The sequence below is a fragment of the Xiphias gladius genome, chromosome 1, assembly GCF_016859285.1.
Source record: "Xiphias gladius isolate SHS-SW01 ecotype Sanya breed wild chromosome 1, ASM1685928v1, whole genome shotgun sequence".
Lineage (NCBI taxonomy): Eukaryota > Metazoa > Chordata > Actinopteri > Istiophoriformes > Xiphiidae > Xiphias > Xiphias gladius.
In genome coordinates, this window is record NC_053400.1 from 32,544,272 (window position 1) to 32,566,348 (window position 22,077).

Sequence of the window (22,077 nt, forward strand, 5' to 3'; positions counted from 1 at the left end):
AACTAGGAGTCTGGCATCAAGAGCGCCGGCGAAAATCTGCTTTCCCTCGTTAGGATACAGATTTATGCAGCAAGGCACACCCAAATCTAATCAGATCGTCGTCTTCTCCATATGAGCTACCCGCGTTGTGACCCTGAGGTTTCCACCATGTGCTGTTCTAGAGTTATCGTGTTCACACAAAAATGAGTTTCGACGCGGGGCCTTCTCGGCTGATGATTTGAGTCATCTCCGTTTAGCGGGTAGCGCTAAACGGTAGCAAAGGTAACAAAATCCACCTACCAGCACTTCCAAAGCTCGCTCACGCGCACGTTATATCCTGTTTGTTTAATCCATACGTAGACCAAGGTGTAAAAACAACAATTTGCAGTTTCACAGGCAGTGACTGTTTCTGCACAGCAACTTCCTGAGTTCGCCAGGCGGCCGGGAGAGAAGCGGCGTCTCCATTCCAGCTCGCCAACTGCAGCTTTGTGTTGAACGGAGCAGATGCGAGAGCGGTATTAACATTTTCATCTAACTCTTAAAAAAGAGAGCAAAAAATATTTCCTCAAACTTCCATACTGCTCCTTTAGTGCAACACAACGTTCGCGTGAGTCCTCGTGGCGACGCCGAAAGTCACGAGACTTGAAAGTCCTTCCGCGTGAGTTGAAGGCGAAGAGGCCGGTCGAAGGAGAGCGCAAACGGCAGAAAGTGTCAAAAAGTTTCATCGAAGAAAAATGTCCGAAGCACGACATCAGGAAGTTTGAGCGGATCACGGATCACTGGCTTCTTCTACGAACTGTGCGTCAATCAGTTAAAAGCTTGAGACCAGGTCCCCGTGGCCGTTTGAGGTCACTTCAACGTGTGTGTTGATACAAACGTTCAAACAGTCCGGAGCAGCGATATGCCTCGAAGTCAAAGGACGTACCGTCTATCGTGGTGTAATCTGTAGCACTTAAACCCTTTAAAGTGCAGAGGAAATCTACAGAAGAGTCATGTTTACCTTGTCAAGGAGATATTTCCTCTCCTGTTACATATTCAAAACCTCAGTATGTTGTCTTTGTAATTCACACATAATGTCAGCACCGACCAGGTGGTGGAGACGTCCAGACTTTATGCAAATCACAACCGATTTGTTGCTTTCTCTCGTTTTTTTTTTCCCCTGAGGAATATGATTCACTCTACTGCTGAGAGGATCATAAAGGTTTGTTGAAGTTGAACTAAAATACCTTTTAATACCTTTTGCATGACGGTTGAACTTCTGTATTGATTATTCTCCTCTGCTACTCTGGAAAGAAGGAACTTAAGCTTCCCACTAATTATGTTACTGCGGCAGAGTTTTCCTGCCACAATATCTATTTGCTCGGTTTCGAGTTATAACAAAAAACAATTTATTTTACTGGGTTTCTTTTCAGTTATCAAAACATTTCTTTTTATTACTAAATACCAAACTACTCTGTGCTTCTCTTGTCATAACAACAAATCCCTTTACCTTGTCATGTCAAGAACTTTTCTTTTTCGCCCAAAATAAACGTGTCTCATTAAAACAGGAAAAAGTTTCTCATTGTAACATAAGTTGGTAATTTGAAACTTCCATATGTTGTCAAAAATGAGAAAAAGCGTGAGTGGTACTCGGCACTGAGCGCTTCACTTTGAACTCTCACCACATACTGTACATTGAAACATAAACAGTCTACAATGCAGTGGCTGTCAAGGGCCCAACGCACTTTAGAGAGCACGCAAACAAACATTTGAGCAACGCAATCGCCAAAGGGACACCAGGCAAGCCGCACAACGAAACACGCTGCAGATGCAGAAAGCAGAAGTTTACTCCCGGTCAGCGCTCTTGGGAAATGAGCAATTAAACAATTAGTTTAAAGGTTTTTTGCAGCTTTAACATTCCGATCGCATGATTTAGATATTGCTGCGGAGAGTGTACGGCAAATATGTACAGTTTATGTAATGTAGAGGCTGACGTAGCCTGTATGAACACCTGCACCTCGATCGACGGAAAATGAATCCGCAACCTTTTTGACAACCGATTGATCATTTTAGCCGTTTTCAGGACAAAATGCCGAACAGTCGCTGGTTGAAGGCTCTCAGGTGTGAGCACCTGTCGCTCTTCCTGCTCTTACGTTACGGTAAAACTTTGTAATTTGGGGGTTATGGACTGTTGGTCAGACAAAATGAGACATTTGAGGATGTCGCCGCTGTGAAACTCACTGAGAATAAAGACAAATAGTTCGCACAGCCCCGATCACACCGGACGATGGCGTATGAGTAAATCCATAAACCACAACAACTAACGTGCTGGGCGTGCTCATCAGCTTCCGGCGTCCCCTGGAAAACTGCCTTTTGGTAACTTCAGTCAGTTTCGTTCTGTGCAACTCACATCATTTCTGTATTTGCTCGTGTTTTCAGGATTTGATTGTGTTTTCTAGATTTTCAGTGCCGTTTGTTAGGCTGCATTTGTGTTTTGTGTATGTGCATGGTTTGTTTTTTTTTTTTTTTTTAATGTAGGTGCCGTGACAAGAAATGTCTTGTTGCAACAAGATGCCAACTTATATTACACCAGGAAAATTCTCTCTTTAATAAGGTCCTTTTCACATGACAACACAATGTTTTCCGTGTCACGATGCCACATTTTTCTACGGATCACTTTGACAAATTGCTCTGTTTTAACAAGAAGCTTTTTTCTCGATGTAACAACACACCTGTTATGTCACAGCCCTTTTCACACTGTTACACAAGACCTCAATAATATCTCCTCTCATTGTAACTCGGTAAGTTGGTAGGTTTTAACAGCAAGAAACTTGGCTCACTCCTCGAAGCCAAGCAGACCCGTTACAGTACGTTTCCACGCATGCAATGCCGAGCACCACGTGTCCCCACCGTACCGTGTCATGAGAACAACTGCTTGTTTTAATGAAATATATTGATTTTGTGTAATAAAAGGTCGGGAGAAATAAAAGGAGAGAGGTTTCTTGTTACGATTGAGTAATGTGGTATGTAGCAATAGGAGAAAAAGACGTCATTATAACGTGAACAATATTTTTGTTATAACATGATACAATGAGAAAGTCCTCATGTTAAAACAAGGAAGTGGGCAAATACTTTTTGTCCGTGGAGGCAGTAAAACAGTGCCATAAACACGAGAGAAGAAAAAGTTTTTTCTTTTAATGAGATTTGTTGATTTTATGCAGCAAGGAGAGAGATTCTGTAGTGAGGCGAGAAAAGATTCTTGTGAAAGTGGAGTAGTTTGGTGCTTAGTAATGACGCGGAGACGTGTCGTTGTAACGGGAAGGGGGCTGCTCAACGTTTGAACTCACGGAGAATTTCATTCCCGAGCTGCTATGTGAAATACTCGCTACGATACCTACAACATCAGACTAAACCTCATCGCATTTATTCATTTTGAATGTCAGATACCATTTGTTATCAAAAGTGTGTGCATGATGTTGATGTTATTAAGTTGTTAAAATAGAAAAGTCTATTTACGTGAAACATTTCCAGATTGTGACATTAGACTCATTATCCTCGTGTCAGCTGTTGTGGAAAGGTTTGTTTTATGTACTGAAAGTATCCTTGACTGCAGGATGGCTTAAATTTGAGTGGAATTGCCCTTTAAGCCGTCCCTGCCTGTCCCCGCAGTGTGTATGCTCGGTTACTGACTGTGCCTACTGTACGCCATGTCCACGTTTTGAAGTGGAAACCTTTTTTTTTAATAAATTATTGTCATCTTTCCAAACGGTCCAGTGGCCTTCAGCTGAAACCTCATCGGCTCAGTCTGGGGCCGGCGCGGTCCAACTATCTCATCTTGTAGGCTGAGATGACATCATGTGGCAGACCTCATCGTGTCGGGCAAAAGGACTGGATCCCAGATGTGTTTGGATTACAATCGTTGAGGGGGGGGAAAAAAAAAAAAAAAAAACTGAGCCACAGTTTGGTGCCAATTTTAAAATCCCATTCATGCATGGACGGATTATGAGACAATGGGCCCCTGGGCACGAGCCATGTAAAAGCCCCCCCACCCCACTTACATAGGAGAAAGACATCTAGACTGAAAGAGACACAAACAACACGGCTATAGTGTTAGCGGCTGTTTTGTGTCTACTGTTGTGCGAGTTGCGTCTCTTTGTGTCTTTTTTGCGTCGTTTGTTTTCCGTCATTTTTTGTTTTGCGTCTCTTCAAGTTTGTTTTGCATCTCTTCGAATTCTTCTGCGTCTCTTTGCGTTTGTTTTGCGTCTCTTCGAATTTCTTCTGCGTCTCTTCGGGTTTGTTTTTCGTCTCCTTGCGGTCATTTAGTGTTTCCGTGTAGTTGTGAGATTCAGCGACGTTCCTTCAGACTGGGGATGAAGAGAGGCTGTCTGACTCCTGCCTAGGACCTCCTGCCACAGTAGATACACACTCCCACTCTGCACAGACATTATACCAAATACTAATGCACAATATACAAAATATGGCCCCCTCCCCCAGGGGCCCTTTGACCCACGGGCCCCCGGACCCGTGTCTCATAGGCCCGTTCAGTAACCGTCAAGCCATGTAGTGCAGGATTTCTGCCTCCATTAGAGAAAACTGGAAAGTATAAGACTTTGAGATACATTTGTAAGTAACCAGCATAAATTGCTTTTGAACTGAAATTGGATTAACCGGAGCTGGGAAATTTTCCGCCAGCACGGGAACAAAAATACAGCCTGAACAGGCACCCGACTGAGACGTGCAAATTGGACGTTACGGTCTGCACAAAGACTCTTCGCCTCCTACTCAACATGTGCTAACTTCATTTTCAAAACAAAATTCTGCTTTTTCCAGCCACATTATCCCTCTTTACCTTTGCAGTGCTGCTACCAGTGAGTGAGTTCTACTCTGACATAACTAACCAGCTGATCGCCGGGCACAGCTGGGCGCTCTGGCCCAACGACACACAGATCAACAGATCGGCCAAACAAGCCAATGATCGACACACGCCGCTGCAGTGAGAGAGAGAGAGAGAGAAAAAAAAAAAAGAGTTTAAAAATACAACTTTGAACAAACGCTGCTTTGACCAGTGGATCTCATGGTCAAACCCAATTCAAAGAGGATACACCCTCTGAAAGCACGATGAGAACAGAAGATGCAAAAGCAACAAGCTCTGCAGTCTACTCGCCAACATCAGTAGTAATCCTGTGAGATGTGGTTAAAAAAGAAAATCCCACTCAGTGAGCCAGTGGGAAGGATTTCCCCGAGGTACTCAAAGTCCCTTTAAGAAGCGAAGGGATACGAGCATGAAAAGAAAAACTATACAGTTCCCTCGCAGCAGATGATTTCATACAGTATATGATTAAGTAGAGCTTTTCTTGTTACAGAGACGTCAGCAGCAGCCTAATAAAGACAGTTTTTTTTTCCTGACCGGGGGGAAAGGGGAGGTGAAAATTGGAGCGAGGTGTGAGAGCTGGGTTGAAACAGCTGAAGCGAGGACTGAATTTGAACAAATCTGTAATGGATCTGCAAAAACACAAAGCCCCAAACAACCCAAAGCGGTTTGAGCTCAGAGAGAGAGCTGACTTTTTCTTTTTTTCTTCCCTCAAATGGAAAGAGTCACGAGTGAATGAAGTTCACACTCGTTCGGTCGGTGTAGGTAGAAGACATCCTGGGAAATGAAGGTATGATGGAGGTTGGTTCACAAAAACAGGAACTGACGGCATTAAATGTGCTTCCATGCACCTTATTAGCCGGGTTTTCCTGTCATATTGGGGATATTAAGCTGATGTGAAACATGAGAAACCTGGCCATCATCATCCCCGTGTACATGAGTCTAACACTATCCGGGTTCCTGAGCACCTGCGTCGGCCCAGGTTTGTCCGTGAACCCTCCACATCCAGCAAACCTGTCACTCTCCTGTGTCGGCTGTGTCACCTCAGCGGTTGACACTGAGGTGGATCTGGCCCACTGACATTCCCGGCTGCTCGGCCTCCACTGTATCTACTCCATTTTACTCCTCAGCAGTGGAAGAGACCGGCGTGGCAGCCCGTGTCCTCCGCATTAGCGGACTCAGACTTTGACTTTTGTATCAGCGTGTAGATCATCACCGTAGCCCCTACGGCTGTGCTCTGGCTCCCTCTGCTGGTTGCAACCCCCTTCAAGTTTGAGGCCAGGAAACCATTTGGTGACTCTTCCTTGAAGATGGGTCTGGTGATATTCTGTGTTTTTGCTTACGGTCAAAAAATCTCACAAAAAAAACAAAAAACAACAAAAACAAACCCAACAATAAATGTCTCTACTAACAAGTATTGAGTCTGTGCATCAAAGCCTGATGTGTCTCATCCGTTGTCCAAAAACTAATCAGTGAAATCAGTTAAAAACTCATCAGGGAGTCAGACTGTTGCACCGGATGACGTCTTCCTTCAGCACCATGAACACACACACTGTGGTTCATTTAGGCTTAGTCCCACACACAAACACACAGACACACACAGACACACACACACACACACACACACACACACCGTCCTGCTGCCACAGATACTCACTAAAGCACCAAATGTGGATTAATCCGCCGCTGACAATAGTCCCCAACAAATGCACCATTTCCTCCTGTTTGTTGGATAAAAAACTACATTGAGCAGCTGTTTTAGGAAATTGCTGAACCCTTCTTTTATTGAAACTACATATTTGTGAGGCATTTTCACGTCACTTTTCTCAACCATTTTTTTAATGCAATCCCACTGACGTTCAGCATGAAGTCTGAGCTTGTTTGGATGATCATGAACGTGTTCCCCGGCTGAAACTGATGACACAACATTGATCAACTCCTGTCTTCCTCTGATATTTTTGCGTGCGAGTCTGTGCTGAAAAACCTAGAAAGCCAAAATAACATTATCTCTGTTTCTCTTCTCTTTTGACACAACATTTAAAGAAAATACAGCCAAATAAATAAAATATATTATTGTACATCTTCATTATTAGATCCACATTGTCTATGATTGTCTATTGTAGGTAAAACTTACCAGATGAAAACTCTCCAACTATCTGTGACACTTTCTTTTCATTGAGACAAAACCCGTTTGGACCCCCCCCCCATCACATTATCACTGTACGTCACCTACCTGCATGATAGTGACAACTGACTGGGAAATATTTGTTATACTGTATATCCATTCAAGCGGTTCCGTATTTGCAAGTCGGTGAGTTTCCACTGACATAACCAACGACCCCAGTGCTTCAGTTAGTACACGGTCCTCAGTAAAACAACAAAGTGCAAAAAAGTCATCCGGGTCTGGTCCTGAGCACGTGAGTAAAGTCAAACCTCCAGCTTGATGTGGTGCGGCGGTGTCACTCTTCTGTCCTTGTTGCAGCCTGCAGGTGAACACACACACACACACACACACACACACACACAGTGGCGCGGGTTAAGTTTTCGGTGCGGCTCCCGCTCACTGAGTCTATCAGGAGTTTATAACCACAACCCACTCAGCTTCGTACTTCGCCTGCAGCGGCACCAATTCGGCTTTTTCTTTTGAAGGGATCCGTGCACTCACGGTACATCGCTGAGGTGCAAGAGGACCAGAAAACACCTAACCTCACGAAGGCTCTGCACCAACCTGCCCACGCAGGGATTCAAAGGAAGAGTTTTTCATTTCTTGCAAAGACTTGGCTGAGAAAATTGACACCACTACAGTCAGCAGACAGTTAGCTCAGCTTGGCATAAAGACTTGAAACAGGGGGAAACAGCTAGCCTGGCTGTGTCCAACCCCTACCAGCACATTCAGTTCCACCAGTTCAATCCAATCACGCAGAAAGCAATCAGGAAATCAAAATAATAAAAACCGTGCATTTCTGGTTTTATTCAAATATTATTTCTATTGTTATTTGATTTTCTTGAAGGCTTTCTGTATTAATTCATCATCTGTGGAGCTTCCAACGTATTTGGAACTGGGAATTGTGAACTGCATTTTTCTGATGTAGAAGATTTATAATGTACGTGTGAGTTTGCCAACAAAAACCAAGACACACACTCACTTTCTCAGCGGCGGCAGCCATCAGAGCGTCCAACTCCCGATTCCAGCCGAGGGCGTCGACCAGGGCCCGCGCACCGCCGACCACGTCGCCCAGCTGCACCACGTCATGAGGCCGGCGGCTCCAGGCGAATGGCCCCACCGAGTCCCTGTTGATGAGCAGACGGGGGACCGAGCTGCGGACAGCTCCCGCCAGACTGGCAAAGGGCTCCACCTGCAGAGCAACGAGTGAACAGCAGCAGCTTAAAATCCCATCGATGCACTGTTTTCTATGCACTGTACCTGACATGGGTCCGTCAGTTGTTGCACCCACTGTGTTTTTAGGTCAGAAATGACCAAGAAGCAACCAAACATTTCAACAACCAAAAACCTTGAAGTGTGAGGTGACGGTCCCTGATCAAGCTGCTTGAAACTATTAATATCACAATAAAAAGAGTGTATTTTCACTCAGTCAGGTAACTATCACGTCACGTCATTTGAGAGTGAATGTAAATTAGCATTTTCTCGTCTTTTCATATGAAAAATCCCACTCATTTTCTTGCAGGAAAAAAAGGTTTATATTTGTTGCGGCTAGTTGACGCTGAACCTGGTGGCGCCAGAACATTTTATTCCACAACCCAAACACAGGTTTTTTTAACACCTGAAACTTTTAAATTGACGTGAAATTTTTTTTTTTTTTTCTTCCTCAAGAGAGGGTTGTTGTGTCCCGGTGGCTGCTAGAATTTACTGATTTTAAAGAACCCAAAATTTGAGAGGTGGCCTGGCGGTTAAGACGCGTTGGACGTGACATCATGTTTCCTTACAGGATCTTCACTGTAAACTATTTAATAAAAAGGCAAAAATGCCACAAACTTAATGTTTAAAAAAAAAAATTCAAAATTTGTGTCAGGGTCACGTCTGTTCTGCTCCAGTCAGCTTTGAACTGTCCCTCGTGTCAACTCTCACCCCGACGGCATGATTCAGTTGAAAATGTGTCAAATCGCGGGGACACGACGTGGCTTTTTTGGCAGGCGGTGCTCACCTCCAGCGAAGTGCCCATGACGATCAGGAGATCTGCCAGTGGGAAGTCTGTGAGGTACTTGAAGAAATTCCGCGGAAGCTCCTCCCCGAAAAACACAATGTCGGGCTTTACCACGCCTTTACAGGTGGGACACTTAGGGACCGTCCCACTCATCACATCTGGCTGATGAGACATGGAAACAAGATGTAAGATCTCCATCTACTGATTATTTTTTGGATGAATCTTTTTGTAAAATACTAAAAATACTCCCAGCTAAACTTACCAGTGTCAATTGATATCTTAATATCGCCAGTTTTATCCGGCTTTTAATCACAAATCCAAAAAGGATTCAACTTACATTGGTATTAAGTTACAAAATGTGAGAGAATACTTAAATTTTACAACTTTTAAACAAAAAATGTTTTTCAAGTATACTTCACGGTCAAAGAGTTTAATTGTCAGACTAAAAAACAATTTTCTGTCGACTGACTGACCGTCTGATGCTAACTACAGTCTCCCTTTTTACAGCATTAAACTGGCTGCTTTCTAAAACACTTCAGTGCAACTTTTTTCCAAACACAGAGGCCATTCACCTCCATCTTTCCTTCAAACTACCACATCTGAAATGGGAAACATGGAGGGGGTCGTGTGAGGTACAAAATTCTCACAAAGCTTCAAATATTATAAATTATACGAATGAAAAATAGTTTTAATCTAAATACAGATGACTTTTTTTTTCTAAAGGCAATCAGAGTGCAGTCACTACCCCCACAGGGTAAGAGAGGCTTGCCTGTGAAGTGAAAATAAAAAAAAATGTAAATAAAATTAAACATTAAAAACTTTTAGTACTTAGGGTGTGTGTGTGTGTGTGTGTGTGTGTGTGTGTGTGTGTGTGTGTGTGTGTGTGTGTGTGGTTTAATGAACTCTCAGATGGAGGGAAAACCGTGTCACGCCTCGGTGCTGTGTATAAAGTTAAAGCTGTATTTATTCCATGGTTCAGATGTGCAGCGCAGCGCTCTCACTGAAATCAGGTATAAAAATGTTACGAAACGATAAAACACACACAAAAAAAAAAACACAAAAAGGTTACAACACAGTTTGGGGGACGACCAAATGTGCAGGGTGTGGGTTATGACTCACTCGTAGGTCCTCGCCCTCATACTTCCTCAGGCAGGCAGTGCAGGTGGCGGTGGCAAACGTGCCGTGGGCCTCGACCAGCATCCCGGGAGGAATCCCTGCCACTTGACACAGACGCGGGCACAAGAACGCAATGGTTTGCTTAGAACGACCGGACCGTGTCAGTGACGAGCAGCCATTTCAGAGGTATAAATACGTACGTCTTTCCAGCCCGTCGATGTTCTGCGTGTACATCCTGAGAAGCTGACCCTTCTCGTGAAGCAGACGGACAAAGTAGTGGGTCAGATTGGGCTGGTAGTTTCCTGGGTACAGCTCTTTGGCCAGCGCGAAGAAGGGCTTAGGGTTTCGATGGAAGAAGCCGATCTCGAATATGGCCTCGGCATAGGGCAGGTCATACTGCTGCAGGTTGTCGTAGAGGCCGCTGCCTGGAGACCTGTGAGAGAATCATCCGCTGACAGATCCCAGAACTCACCCGACACCCATTTGTAGAATGACCGCAGCACGTCTGACCTTCTCACCTGAAATCTGGGATGCCACTGGGCGTACTGATCCCAGCTCCGGCCATCACCACCACCCTCTTGTGCTGCCGCTCTCTAATGTTTCTGGCGATGTCCTCCAGGGTCTGGGGCTTGACCGCCGCACCGCCACCACGGGAGAAAAGTCCTCGCTTTCCATCCCACCGGGGAGAGCTTTGTCTGTGAAGAAGCACAGCAGGGATGAAAGGGGTTTCGATCAAGAGGTCGTCTGTGTGCACTAACTCCCCCGAGCTGTACATAAATACGAGATTCGAGTGGGATCGCGGGCCGTGATTGGAAGTTTGCAGCAACCCTGGACCACACAGGGGATCGACAGCCTCACTCTAATCACGTACACCCAAACATTAGCAGTACTCCACTTTTGGTTGCTTCCAAGTTTGGTAAAACTTTTCTCGTCTAATTTGGAAGCGAGATCAAATGTATATCCTGTATCTCATCGTTTCAGTGCTCCACTAAAGCTATATTACGTCTAATGCTTTACTTACTCACTTACAAATGCTTAATGCACTTGCAGTTACAGCTGCAACCATCAGTCAATTAATCAACTGGAAAAAACAAAAACAAAAATTAACTGGCAACAAGAAAAATTCTCTGGTTCCGGATTCTCAAATGTGAATGTTTAATGGTTTCCTTAGTTCTCTACAATTGTTACATGAGAATCTTTGGATTTTGGACTGTTGCTCGGACGAGACGAGACATCTGAGGACGTCACCTTGCCCTCGAGGACGAGGTGGATGTTGAAGTTTTCAAAATTTTGTGTCATTTCATGGACCAAAAGACGAATCGATCACTCTGAGAAAATAGGCGACACATTAAGCTATCATGAAAACAGTCAGTAGTTGCAGCCCTACTTGATAAATGTTCTTGTTCTTATTGATGCTTATCACGGGAGAGAGCAACAATGGGAAGACGAACTGAAACCGACATCCTCGGGCTTCTCAGAAAACCTTCGGGGAGGAGTCGGGCTCGGTAATCACTTTGCTGCGTCGGGTTATGAAACATAAAAAGTCCCCGTTATCATTAGTGATGCATGACAAATGATAAACGTGAACACACTGTCCAGCCCTACCTGAGGACATAGCGTTACTCAGGTACTTCGGCAGTTCTGTTTTTCAAAAAAAAAAAAAAAATTACTTTAACGATTAATCGATTATCAACACAGTTGCCAATTAACTTCGTGACGATCGACTAATCGACCAAATGTTGCAGCCCTAAGTATGTGTAAACTTTCACCGGACAGCACACTTCACAAAGCACGTGCCGCGTTCCCCCGGAGACCCACCACCCTCCAGTGCTCCTGCCTGTAAAATACACTGCTGCTCTCGCAAAGATGTAGAGCCAACAACTTGTTTGTACCCACGTTACAGCTGACCCCCGAACCTACGCTGCCTCTGATGTGTGTGGTGAAAGTCTCGTTTTCCATCCCGAGTCTGGTGATGCCGATCGTGGACCTGAACCCAGAGACCGGCTCGGTGCAAAGTACCTGGACAGAGCTGCCGCGCCCTCGGCTGGACACAGACGCCTCTGGCCGGAGCCTATGAAATAAAAAAGAAATGACAAACACGAGGCGTGCGTCACACACCTGACGACCATACACGCTCCCTCTGTTACACACACACACTCGTCTGTCTACTGACCGTGCGCGGGGAGCGTCCTGCCTGTCCCTGGGCACACACTGCGACACAAACAGCCAAGTCGGACAGGGGACATCGACGAGGAGCCCACCGCAAGAGCCATAACACAGCAAACACAACTAGCCGCCGGCCTCCTTCGCTGCACGGCACCGTTTTTACAACGTTCCCAAAACACGGACACGGGCTGTCAACACGTTTTCCCCGTTTAAAATCGAATAAAACGAGCAACTAATGGGCGCCTGTCTGCTGAAACGTGTGTTGTTGTCGTCCTTTGACCTCCTTCTCATGCACCAGACAGTACCGTAATGTACGATATACTCTATACGACTCTCGGTCGTTAGCTACCTAGCAATATCGCCTTTTTTTTTTTAATTATTCCTCGTTTATTGATTATAAATTATCCACGGGGCGATAAAAAAAAGAATTCAATAGCGGCCAAGAAATCAACTTAACTTGGAGGAAAAAAAACTTAGCTAGCTTTTCCTACATTTCCCATCCTACATTTCCCATCAGACTCAACACAGCGGAAAGACTTGTGCCGCATTCACGTTCTTAACGTTTAAACAGCAATTACGACCGGTGGAGTGTGAAAAACAAACCCTGCTGTTCGTAATTCGGGTCGAAGATATCGGGAATCTTTCTGACAGCAACGATATTTTCCACCTGGTGACAACAATTACAGACATGCCAAAAAAAAATGTTGGCAGAAAAGCTACACATGCACCACTACTGGCATTTACATTCAAATATTATGCAATATTTAGACTAATACAAGCCATTCAGTGCTTGTATCTGATTTCAGTTGGTAGCAAGGTGCTACAGATATATGACACAACAAAAGAAGCGAATTTAGGCCGTTGATCTGGTGTGACTACAAGGTAGTTGGATGAACAAGTCGGACTAACGGGTGTCGTTCTTGTTCTTCCCATTGTACCGGCAGTGCGAGAACGCAGCAACTCCGCCTCCATTTCCCACCATCCTTCGCGGCTAGCAGCAGCGCAGACCCGCTGGCTATTTGACGTTAGCTGAGAATTCAACAACACTTTTCAGTCCCGAATAAAATTTAACTTCGCTACCATGAAAGATGTTAGCGGGTACCTCAAACAGCAGCAGAGTAACAGCTCCACGCCGGAGATGGCGGCGGAGTGGCACAATCTGGAAGATTTGTACAACAAAAGGTAAAAAAATAAAAATAAAAAAGAGAGAGAAACGTACGAGTCAGATAGCTAATGCTCAAATGCTCTGCTACCGCTAGGCTAGCTAGCGTTAGCTCGCTCATTCATTGGAAATGCCCGCTGAGTCATGCATGGAGCTAACGCTAAAGCTTAAGCTAAAACCCGAGCTGGAGCTTTGCCTACTAATATTATATATTTATATCGTGTAATGTGTCGAAGCTTTGAACCAGTCTCCAGATATTCAAGTCAGTTTATCAGCCTGTGACAAGTTTTTCTAGCGCTTCGTTCACGAGTTCATAGTCACCGCACATCGTCAGTTTAATGAAATGATGTTCTCTTGAGATTGAAGTTAACTGGAAAACATAGCGCTACAAAGAGTCAAGCGTGAAAGTTTCCACCCTGAAATACAAATGTCCGGCACTAAATACCTGTGTTAAGTTTAAATAAACAACCCAGAGACCCCGAGTTTTCTATACACACAGGTTGGACCCATTAACACCCACACCTTTCACAATATACACTGCCTAAAATAAGATTTTACCCATAGATAGATAGGAAACCAGTATCTTATTCAGTACAGACAATAAGGTATTATTGCACTAATCTTATTACAGAGACCAGGCACTACCTGGTGGTGTTATATATTTATTTTTTAAATATATTTAATTGTACTTTTTTGTTCTATCTATGCAACTTATATCTGTATTTGCATCTGTATGTTGTATATACAATTATATACTTACACACGTTCTTCCTCGTTTGTCTTATTGTGTTAATTTATTATGTTCAACTTTTCTAATCCCTTTACTTGAAGAGCCTTTATTTTTTATTAGATATTCTTTCGTATTTGTTTTTATAATGTATTTTTGGCAGAGAGTGCGCCCTTATTTTCGTTGTACCTGTAACTTGTACAATGATAATTACTCAATTAAATTGTACTGAACTGAATTCTATTCTGTGTGGTATTGAAAAGGTCTTAAAAAGTTCTGAATTGAATCTGGTCCAGAAATCCCGATCTGTTCACATACATCTGAATCATCTCGTTTACTCACCAACTCACTGTCAGTCAACACCACTCACCGTCTGCTTTTATAAGTTTAAGCTACAATGTCGATTACACAAGTGTAAACAAGAAATGCCGAGTGATTTTAAATCGGTTTCACTTGTATCTGAAAGCTCCGAGTACACGTTAGTTTATTTCCTGGCAGAAACGACAGCGTTTCTTTGCAACACTTGTCTGTCTCCGTGGTGTAGGTTTTCCTGGCAGACAGCTGTAGTGACACACTGTAATTCAGATGAAGTGGTGACCGTCGCTGACACTGTGTTTCTGTCGACAGATTGTGGCATCAGTTGACTCTGAAGCTGACAGACTTTGTCAAAGATCCCTGCTTCAAAACAGGAGATGGCCTCATACAGGTAACTCCACCACCGTCACACTTCATTCTCTACTTCTTCCCCTTTGGATGATCGAGGATGCGACCAGCTTTAATAGGAATGCACAGATTTGAATGCGTGTTGCCAAAGGCTCGTAGCATGTAGTAACATGTCCGTAATGTATGAACGCACACAAAGCGGTTGCTTGCTTATCTTTATTTAACTCTGAGGCGGAATTTAAAACATCATTGTATTTCTGCTAACACCAGTCAAAACAGGACCTGTTGTGTAGTTCACATTGTACCAGCATCAAGCAGACACTCATCCACAGTTAAACTCTCCGACGTGCCGTAAATTGTACAAATATTCCACTGATACAGGCAATAATATGTCTGGAGGTGGTCTTCATAAGTTTCTAATTCCAGATTATTACGTTTTCATTACATGTTAGGAATCTGGATAATATACCACAAACAGGAACTTTTAACAAATGAATTAGTATAATTAGTAGTAATTAGTAACATGTTATTAATACGTCTATTTTCAGATACTGATACACATCATAATGTGGCAAATGTTCAAAGCGAAAAACTGTGTTAAAATGACATTCGACCAAGCTGTTTTGTGTGTCAAACAAACTGTAATAACTAAGTTAAATGTGCAGTGATAGCTTTCTCAAAATCATTTATTTGTGCAACAGGATTGTGTAGCGTGCCAACATAAGATCATCGTCCCCCTGCCCTGCATCTCTGTATCTCGTGTCGTTATACTGGTTGTTTTGTGTTCACACTTCTAAACGTTTACAAAAAAAGACATTAGTTGTGTTTGTGTGGGGCTGAAAAAGATAAATCCAGTAAAGGGACGAAATGAAGCCTCATGCTGGTTAGAAAGGCTGCTTTGAATCCCTTTCCTGTTCAGAGAAATCAGTCAAATATCTACCAATACAGACACTTAAAAAGATCAAGGAACTTTGTGCAAATAGTCACAACAAATGTGAAGCTTGAACAGTAAATAATGTCATAGTCCAAATACTGTTAGTGACCGCCATAGGGGATTTTTTTACAATAAGATGAGCATTGAACATTTGTGCGTTTTTTGTGATTTCTGTCTTCATTTTCTTTTCTTACAGCTCTATGAAAATTTCCTCAGCGACTTCGAACACAGGTGAAGTAAAATCGCTTGACCCACGTAACAAATCCCAGTTCGGTATTTAAGATTGGTTTTGATGCTACTGTATTATCTTCGCTCCCTTAACAGAATCAATCCTTTGTCCCTGGTGGAGATTATACTGTATGTTGCCAGACAGATGCCAGGTAATGACAACACGATGGAGTAGCGAATACTTCTCTGCAGAATTTACCTTTTTTCCGAGTGGTTAAGAAAATGTTTTGGTTTTTGGTTTTTTTTGTTTGTTTGTTTGTTTCCAGATCCTAAAGATGCCATCACTTTTCTCGAGAAGACCAAGGAAAAGGTAAGCTGTCAGATAGCAAATATCACAGGTTCTGAATTATAAATTTTACCAAGTGTTACATGATTAAACTTTAACACGTCTCTGTGTCTGATGCAGGTGAAAAGCAGCGAAGAAGCCGTCATTCTCTGCAAGACGTCTATCGGCAGTCTCAAACTGGAGATCAACGATCTTCCCGCCACAAAGGTGAGAGCTCCTGAAATCTCAGCTCTCTCGCTTTTTACAAGCTGCTGACGCAAAACCCGCCTTTACACCTCGTTCAGATGTGTGAGCATGTGACGGCACGTTTCAAACTTCAAGGTGCTTGCGATTGTCACGCGCTACGTGTCGTTGAGGCAGAGCGACAAAAACCAACAGCTGTTAAACAGAACAGCAGTTGTGCATTTTATCCCGCACCTGGCGTTAAGTTCCTTTTCTTAGTGAAATAACGTGTGAAAGGTCGGAGCCGTCGTTTTCTCTCTGCCACAATCGTCAGAGCAGCAAAAAGCAATAGTTTATTTCAGCATATCTTTTATTTACTCGGAGCAAAGGCTGCATGTTTCCTGACCTTCAGTGCAGCAACTCCACTTCTCCTAGTTTCAGATTTGCCTTCAGATAATCATCAAATTTACATATTTCCTTCAGGGTCAAAAGTAAACCAGTGCGTCGTTTTCTGTACATCCAAGGGAACGATGCACACACGACCTGCCTGTAGCTAGTGCAGCTACAGATGAAACAATAAGTCGATGAATCAATTGACAGAAATTCAATCAGCAATTAATCTGATAATCAATTGGTTTTGTTTTTTTGTTTGATTTTTTTAAATAATGCCAAATATTCCATCTGGTTCTGCCTTCTCAAATGCAAAGATTTGCTCCTTTTCTTTGTACTGTTTAAAAGTGAACTAAATATTTTAGGGATTTGAACTGATGGTTGAATAAAACAAGCAGTGTGAAAGCACCACCATAAATTGTAATGGGTATTTTTCACTTCTTTTTATCTACTTACCGACTTACATTTTAAGGAACAATCAATTAATTGAGAAAACAATGGGCAAATTAATCAGTATTGAAATCAGCCGTTAGTTGGCGCCCAAAATGCAGCACAACTGATTTAACCTAATTGGAAATTAGTTGTACTGATAAAATATGTGTTTTCAATGATGATATACTCCCAAGTCGGGACCTAGTATTGTCTTTCTGTTGTTTGTTGTGGGATTTTTCTTTGTTAGGTTGTTTTCAGATTTTCCTATCAACGTTTCATGGTGTCCGTTTTTCTTAGTGTAAGGTTTTAATTCACCACAACTTAGATGAAAATGAGCTTTTAGCCGTATCTGGCACGATAAACGGGTTGTGTACGGTCCCTGTTTAATAAAGAATAAATAAGTAACAAGGAAATGCAAATTTAGCATCTAACCAGTGCAAACGGTAGCAAAGTATAAAAATACGTGAACGCACAGATTCGCCAAAACAATGTTGGGTGGAGAAGAAAAACTTAACCCACAGGTAAGTGACCGACTTCATGGCAACACTGCATTTCCAGTTTCCATTTCCTAAAGCAAGACGAGGACCTTGGTGGTAAAAACTCAAAACATTCACCCCAAATGGGCAAGAAAATGATACCAGTGACTATGAATACATGTTTTTGACAGAACTAAGGCTCAAAATGTCCCATTAACAGGGTTCTTGTATATCTGGAACACTGACACTCTACTCTATCCATTCGCGTAGAGGAGAGTGTCTTGCCCTGTGTTGGAAACCTTTGGACATACCGGCAAAAAAATCAAATTGCACGGAGCATTTTTTATTGTCATACAAACTAGTCGTACAATACGGTGATACTATTAACTGGATCAGGCCAAATATGATTGATCCACATTAAATAAAGTTTCTGTGTCAATGTTTGAGCCATCAGTTACATTCATTCATTCATTCGTTCATTCATGACAGGCCACGTTTTAAATTTGGGGTACCTCTGAGTTTAGGTATCTGAAATGGCATCGGTGGAGATAAACTAGGATCCGTACATCCTAATAATAAAAACTGTACTAGAACATGCATAGTACTACTGACCTGCAGGATCAGGGGGCAAATATTTAAGCGGCCTGACTTATCCTGGGGAAAAAAAACAAACGGCATGTCTCAGCCCTAAGTCTATAAATAAAAGGGAGCGAAGACCGAGCCCTAGGGTGAAAGGGTTTGAAAGATGTGAGTAATGTGAAATGACATTTTAAAATAGAACAAGCGTGATCCGCAGCTTGACGCCCTGACGTAACACTGGAGCTCTGTGTGAAAACGCTGCAGCTCACCACTTATTTCCTCTTTGTCCTCCAGAAAATCATTGAGGAGGTTGAGGAAATGTTGAATAACTTGCCCGGGGTGACGTCAGTCCACGGACGGTTTTACGACCTCTCCAGCAAATACTATCGCATCATTGGGAACCACGCCTCCTACTACAAGGACGCCCTGCGCTACCTCGGATGTGTGGACATTAAAGACCTTCCAGGTGAGCAAAGGCGTGACGGGAGACGCACCGGGCTTGATTTCTTGGTGAAACGCAGTTTTGTCAGTCATACGAGTGGCTGAGCGACCGATTGTTGTTGCCTCCGCAGAAACGGAGAAGCAGGAGAGGGCTTTCACGCTCGGACTGGCCGGACTCTTGGGAGAAGGAGTTTACAACTTCGGGGAGCTGGTGGGGTTCTCGCTAAACGCATTTCCCTCCACGTGTTGTGTTTTCGGCGCTGGTCGGCCCTCCGGCTGAAGCTCTAACGACCACGTCTGCTGTTTGTCTTTGCAGCTGATGCATCCTGTGCTGGAGTCTCTGAGGAACACGGACAAACAGTGGCTCATTGATACACTTTACGCCTTCAATGGAGGCAATGTGGAGAAATTCCAGGGCTTCAAGTCTGCCTGGGGCCAACAGGTAAATAACACATACTAGGACATTAGAGATTGATCTGATCTGCCAGAGTCACCTCTGATCAGTGAGTTAGGACTGAAAAGATACTGTTTACCAAACCCTGTCATAAGTTTATTGGCTATTTGTATGATACGGGAGTGTTTGGCAGATGAGTGTCTAAAATAAGAAAATTTGGTGGTAATATCTGTTTCTCTGGGAAAAGAACTAAAGAGAGAGTTTGGTTTTGAGTTGACTTCTTTTCAGTTTGAAAGTATCTCACACAGTCAGATTAACCTACTTTAGCTCAGTTGCTGGTTGTTTACTGTGTAGCAGCTCTAATCGAAAGGTTTCGCAGCACAACTTTAAACCTCTCGAACCACGACTGACTAAACTAAGTGAAACCCCAGTCCACATGTTAACGAAGAAGCGAAGTTATATCAGTAATCTGCTCCGTGATATGAACTCCAACAGTGGAATCAACTCCAATCAGTTACTGATCTCTTTTTCTCTCTCGGTCCTAGCCTGACCTCGCAACACATGAAGCTAAACTGATGCAGAAGATCCAGCTGCTGTGTGTCATGGAGGTGAGCAACGATCAACTCCGATCTGCCCACGCACCAATTTGTAGTTTATCGGTAACTGAAGCTGTAAGGCCGAAGCCCCGATAACGCCAGAACTTAAAAATTTCAGCGGGAAACAAGTTCGTTTCAGGGGGATCGCCACAGTCATGTATTCACCAGCAGAGTTGCAGTAAGTGTATGACGAGTTTGGCAGATGATGGTGACGCAGATACGAACGTTGAGCCTCATAGCGCAGTCTGCTGTGTATATGTAAAAAAAAAAAAAAAATCCACCTCAAAATATCAGCCAAACCCAATATTTATTTACCCTTCTAAACGCGTAACACGGCAGTAAGTTAGCGTTGGTCCACACTGCCACCTTGTGAATGAACAGTGCGGCTGTTTTTTGTACTTTAGGAATTAAGTGATAATTTTGCTGTCGACCAATTGCAAATCGTCCCGACAGTGTGGAACTTTTCGAGAGAACAGAAAGGTTGAGTCCAAAATGGAGGAAGCTACTATATTAGCTACGTCGCATCTCCTACTTTTTATTGAGGCCTGTTCAACAGGACTGTTCTGCAGTACAAACTGCTCCACGGCAGAGGTGCGGCATGGATCACAGCCACCCACGTGGTGAGAGAGGAATCTATACAAATGTGTCCCTTGAATGAGCCGTGTTAGTAGCTGGCTTGTCAGCGACCGAGCAAGCTATCCCCGCACACGGTCTCTACGCCGCCAAGACTTCGAGGACCCTTGTATGAATCTCACAGCGTCACTGTCTGGTCCGACGGGGGCACAGCAGCTTTCTCAAACAGAGTTGATCGGCACCAACAAACCAAGACTGTAGTTTCTGCTTAGTTGTTTTACAGTTGGTACGGTACAGACACGCTTTGAAGGTTTAAGAACAAGAATATTAAGTCGCCTAAAACGTCTCCTTCCCCTTCCAGATGACTTTCACTCGTCCTGCAAACCACAGACAGCTGACCTTCACCGAGATCGCCCAGAGTGCCAAAATCCCTGTTAATGAGGTCAGTTGGATGCCAAGTGTATTGAATCGGCCCGGCAGCAAATGTCAATAAACCCTTTTGACAGTGATTAGCATGATCGGATCCCGAGGCAGTTTTTACATTTTATTAGTCAAGTTGTTTTGTCAGAGTGAAGCTGTAGCTGCTCTGGAGGAAAACCTCAGCATAGCTGTCTCCTGCAGGTGGAGCTCCTGGTGATGAAGGCTCTGTCTGTGGGCCTGATCAAAGGCAACATCGATGAGGTGGACCAGAAGGTGCAGATGACCTGGGTGCAGCCCAGAGTGCTGGACCTGCAGCAGGTCAGTACCCGTCTAGTTTTTGTATTTGTTCGGGTACAGATTAACACCAGTATTTCTTTTTCTTTTTTAAAATTTTTCTTTAAGCTCAGCCTGAATCATCCTCATCCTGTTTTTTTTTTTTTAACTCGTGGTAACAGGCCAGATGTAGCTCGTACATACAACAGGCAAACACCATATCGATATATTTCCATCAGCTACAGTGGAGACTGATCCCAGACTGAAATGTATCTGTGATCTGAAACAACAGGCCAGAGCTGCCAGATCGTTTTACAGCGACGCTCAACAGTCGCAGTCAAACATCACAGAGGAGGCACGAAGGCCGGCTTCTACCCGCTGGTCTAACTCTCACCTGTGGTTCACTGTTTCAGATCAAAGGTATGAAGGAGCGGTTGGACTTCTGGTGTGGCGATGTGAAGAACATGGCCATGCTGGTGGAGCAGCAGGCCCACGACATCCTCACCTAAACAGGTTTCCGATTCAGTCCACAGAAGGAAACCTCAACTCTTCCCTCACTTTTCTGTTTTGAATTGTTTTTGTTTTTTTTCTTTCTACCGGTTGTTCATTCTTTTGTTACTGTCGCTGTTCCTTACCAACCTTTAAATTACACTGTGGTATTTTAAAAATAAACGCTCGGTTGTAACATTGTCCTCAGAATATGGACTGAAGAAATTGTCTAAATCATTAATAAAATCTCCACAAAAGTACAATAATTATAGTCATCAATGCCAATTATTATCTTAATACTTTTTTTTTTTTTATTTTATTTTTAATAATGTGCTGCTAGGTTGGAGTATGTCCAGGGTGGGGTGGTAAATATATTTTTGTAGGTGAATATTGATCCTCAGGGGACATGAGCAAGCATTAAGTGCTCCGATGAACTTTAAAATCTGGGAGAGATTTCCGTTTTAGGCTCTGTTCGCCCTTTCTCACATCTCAACTAGCCTCTGGTCACGCAGACAGTTTTGGTTACGTGTGCCGCATGTTTTGAGTTCTCATCCCCATCCCGATTATTAAAAAAAAAAG

The 22,077-nt window shown here is 43.5% G+C and overlaps 2 protein-coding genes across 3 annotated transcripts; one reads left to right on the forward strand and one right to left on the reverse strand.

Annotated features, from left to right (window-relative positions):
• Positions 1 to 7,027: 7,027 nt before the first annotated feature.
• Positions 7,028 to 13,155, reverse strand: sirt3 (sirtuin 3). Of its 2 annotated transcripts, none has more exons than XM_040128080.1 (8): positions 12,281 to 13,155; positions 12,127 to 12,178; positions 10,626 to 10,802; positions 10,308 to 10,540; positions 10,111 to 10,211; positions 8,992 to 9,153; positions 7,975 to 8,184; positions 7,028 to 7,311 (listed from the first exon to the last, which is right to left on the reverse strand). In XM_040128080.1, exons 1-8 carry the CDS (start codon positions 12,378 to 12,380, stop codon positions 7,288 to 7,290), a joined length of 1,059 nt encoding a protein of 352 aa, XP_039984014.1. In that variant the 5' UTR covers positions 12,381 to 13,155; the 3' UTR covers positions 7,028 to 7,287. The 2 variants fall into 2 exon arrangements, with proteins under 2 accessions (XP_039984014.1, XP_039984005.1); XM_040128071.1 differs by having other exon boundaries at positions 12,028 to 12,178.
• Positions 13,156 to 13,244: 89 nt separating this feature from the next.
• On the forward strand, positions 13,245 to 21,761 carry psmd13 (proteasome 26S subunit, non-ATPase 13). Its single transcript, XM_040128092.1, has 13 exons — positions 13,245 to 13,455; positions 14,790 to 14,868; positions 15,956 to 15,990; positions 16,084 to 16,139; positions 16,254 to 16,297; positions 16,394 to 16,480; positions 18,607 to 18,778; positions 18,885 to 18,964; positions 19,070 to 19,195; positions 19,693 to 19,755; positions 20,678 to 20,758; positions 20,938 to 21,054; positions 21,423 to 21,761. Exons 1-13 carry the CDS (start codon positions 13,355 to 13,357, stop codon positions 21,516 to 21,518), a joined length of 1,137 nt encoding a protein of 378 aa, XP_039984026.1. The 5' UTR covers positions 13,245 to 13,354; the 3' UTR covers positions 21,519 to 21,761.
• The last annotated feature ends 316 nt before the right edge of the window (positions 21,762 to 22,077 follow it).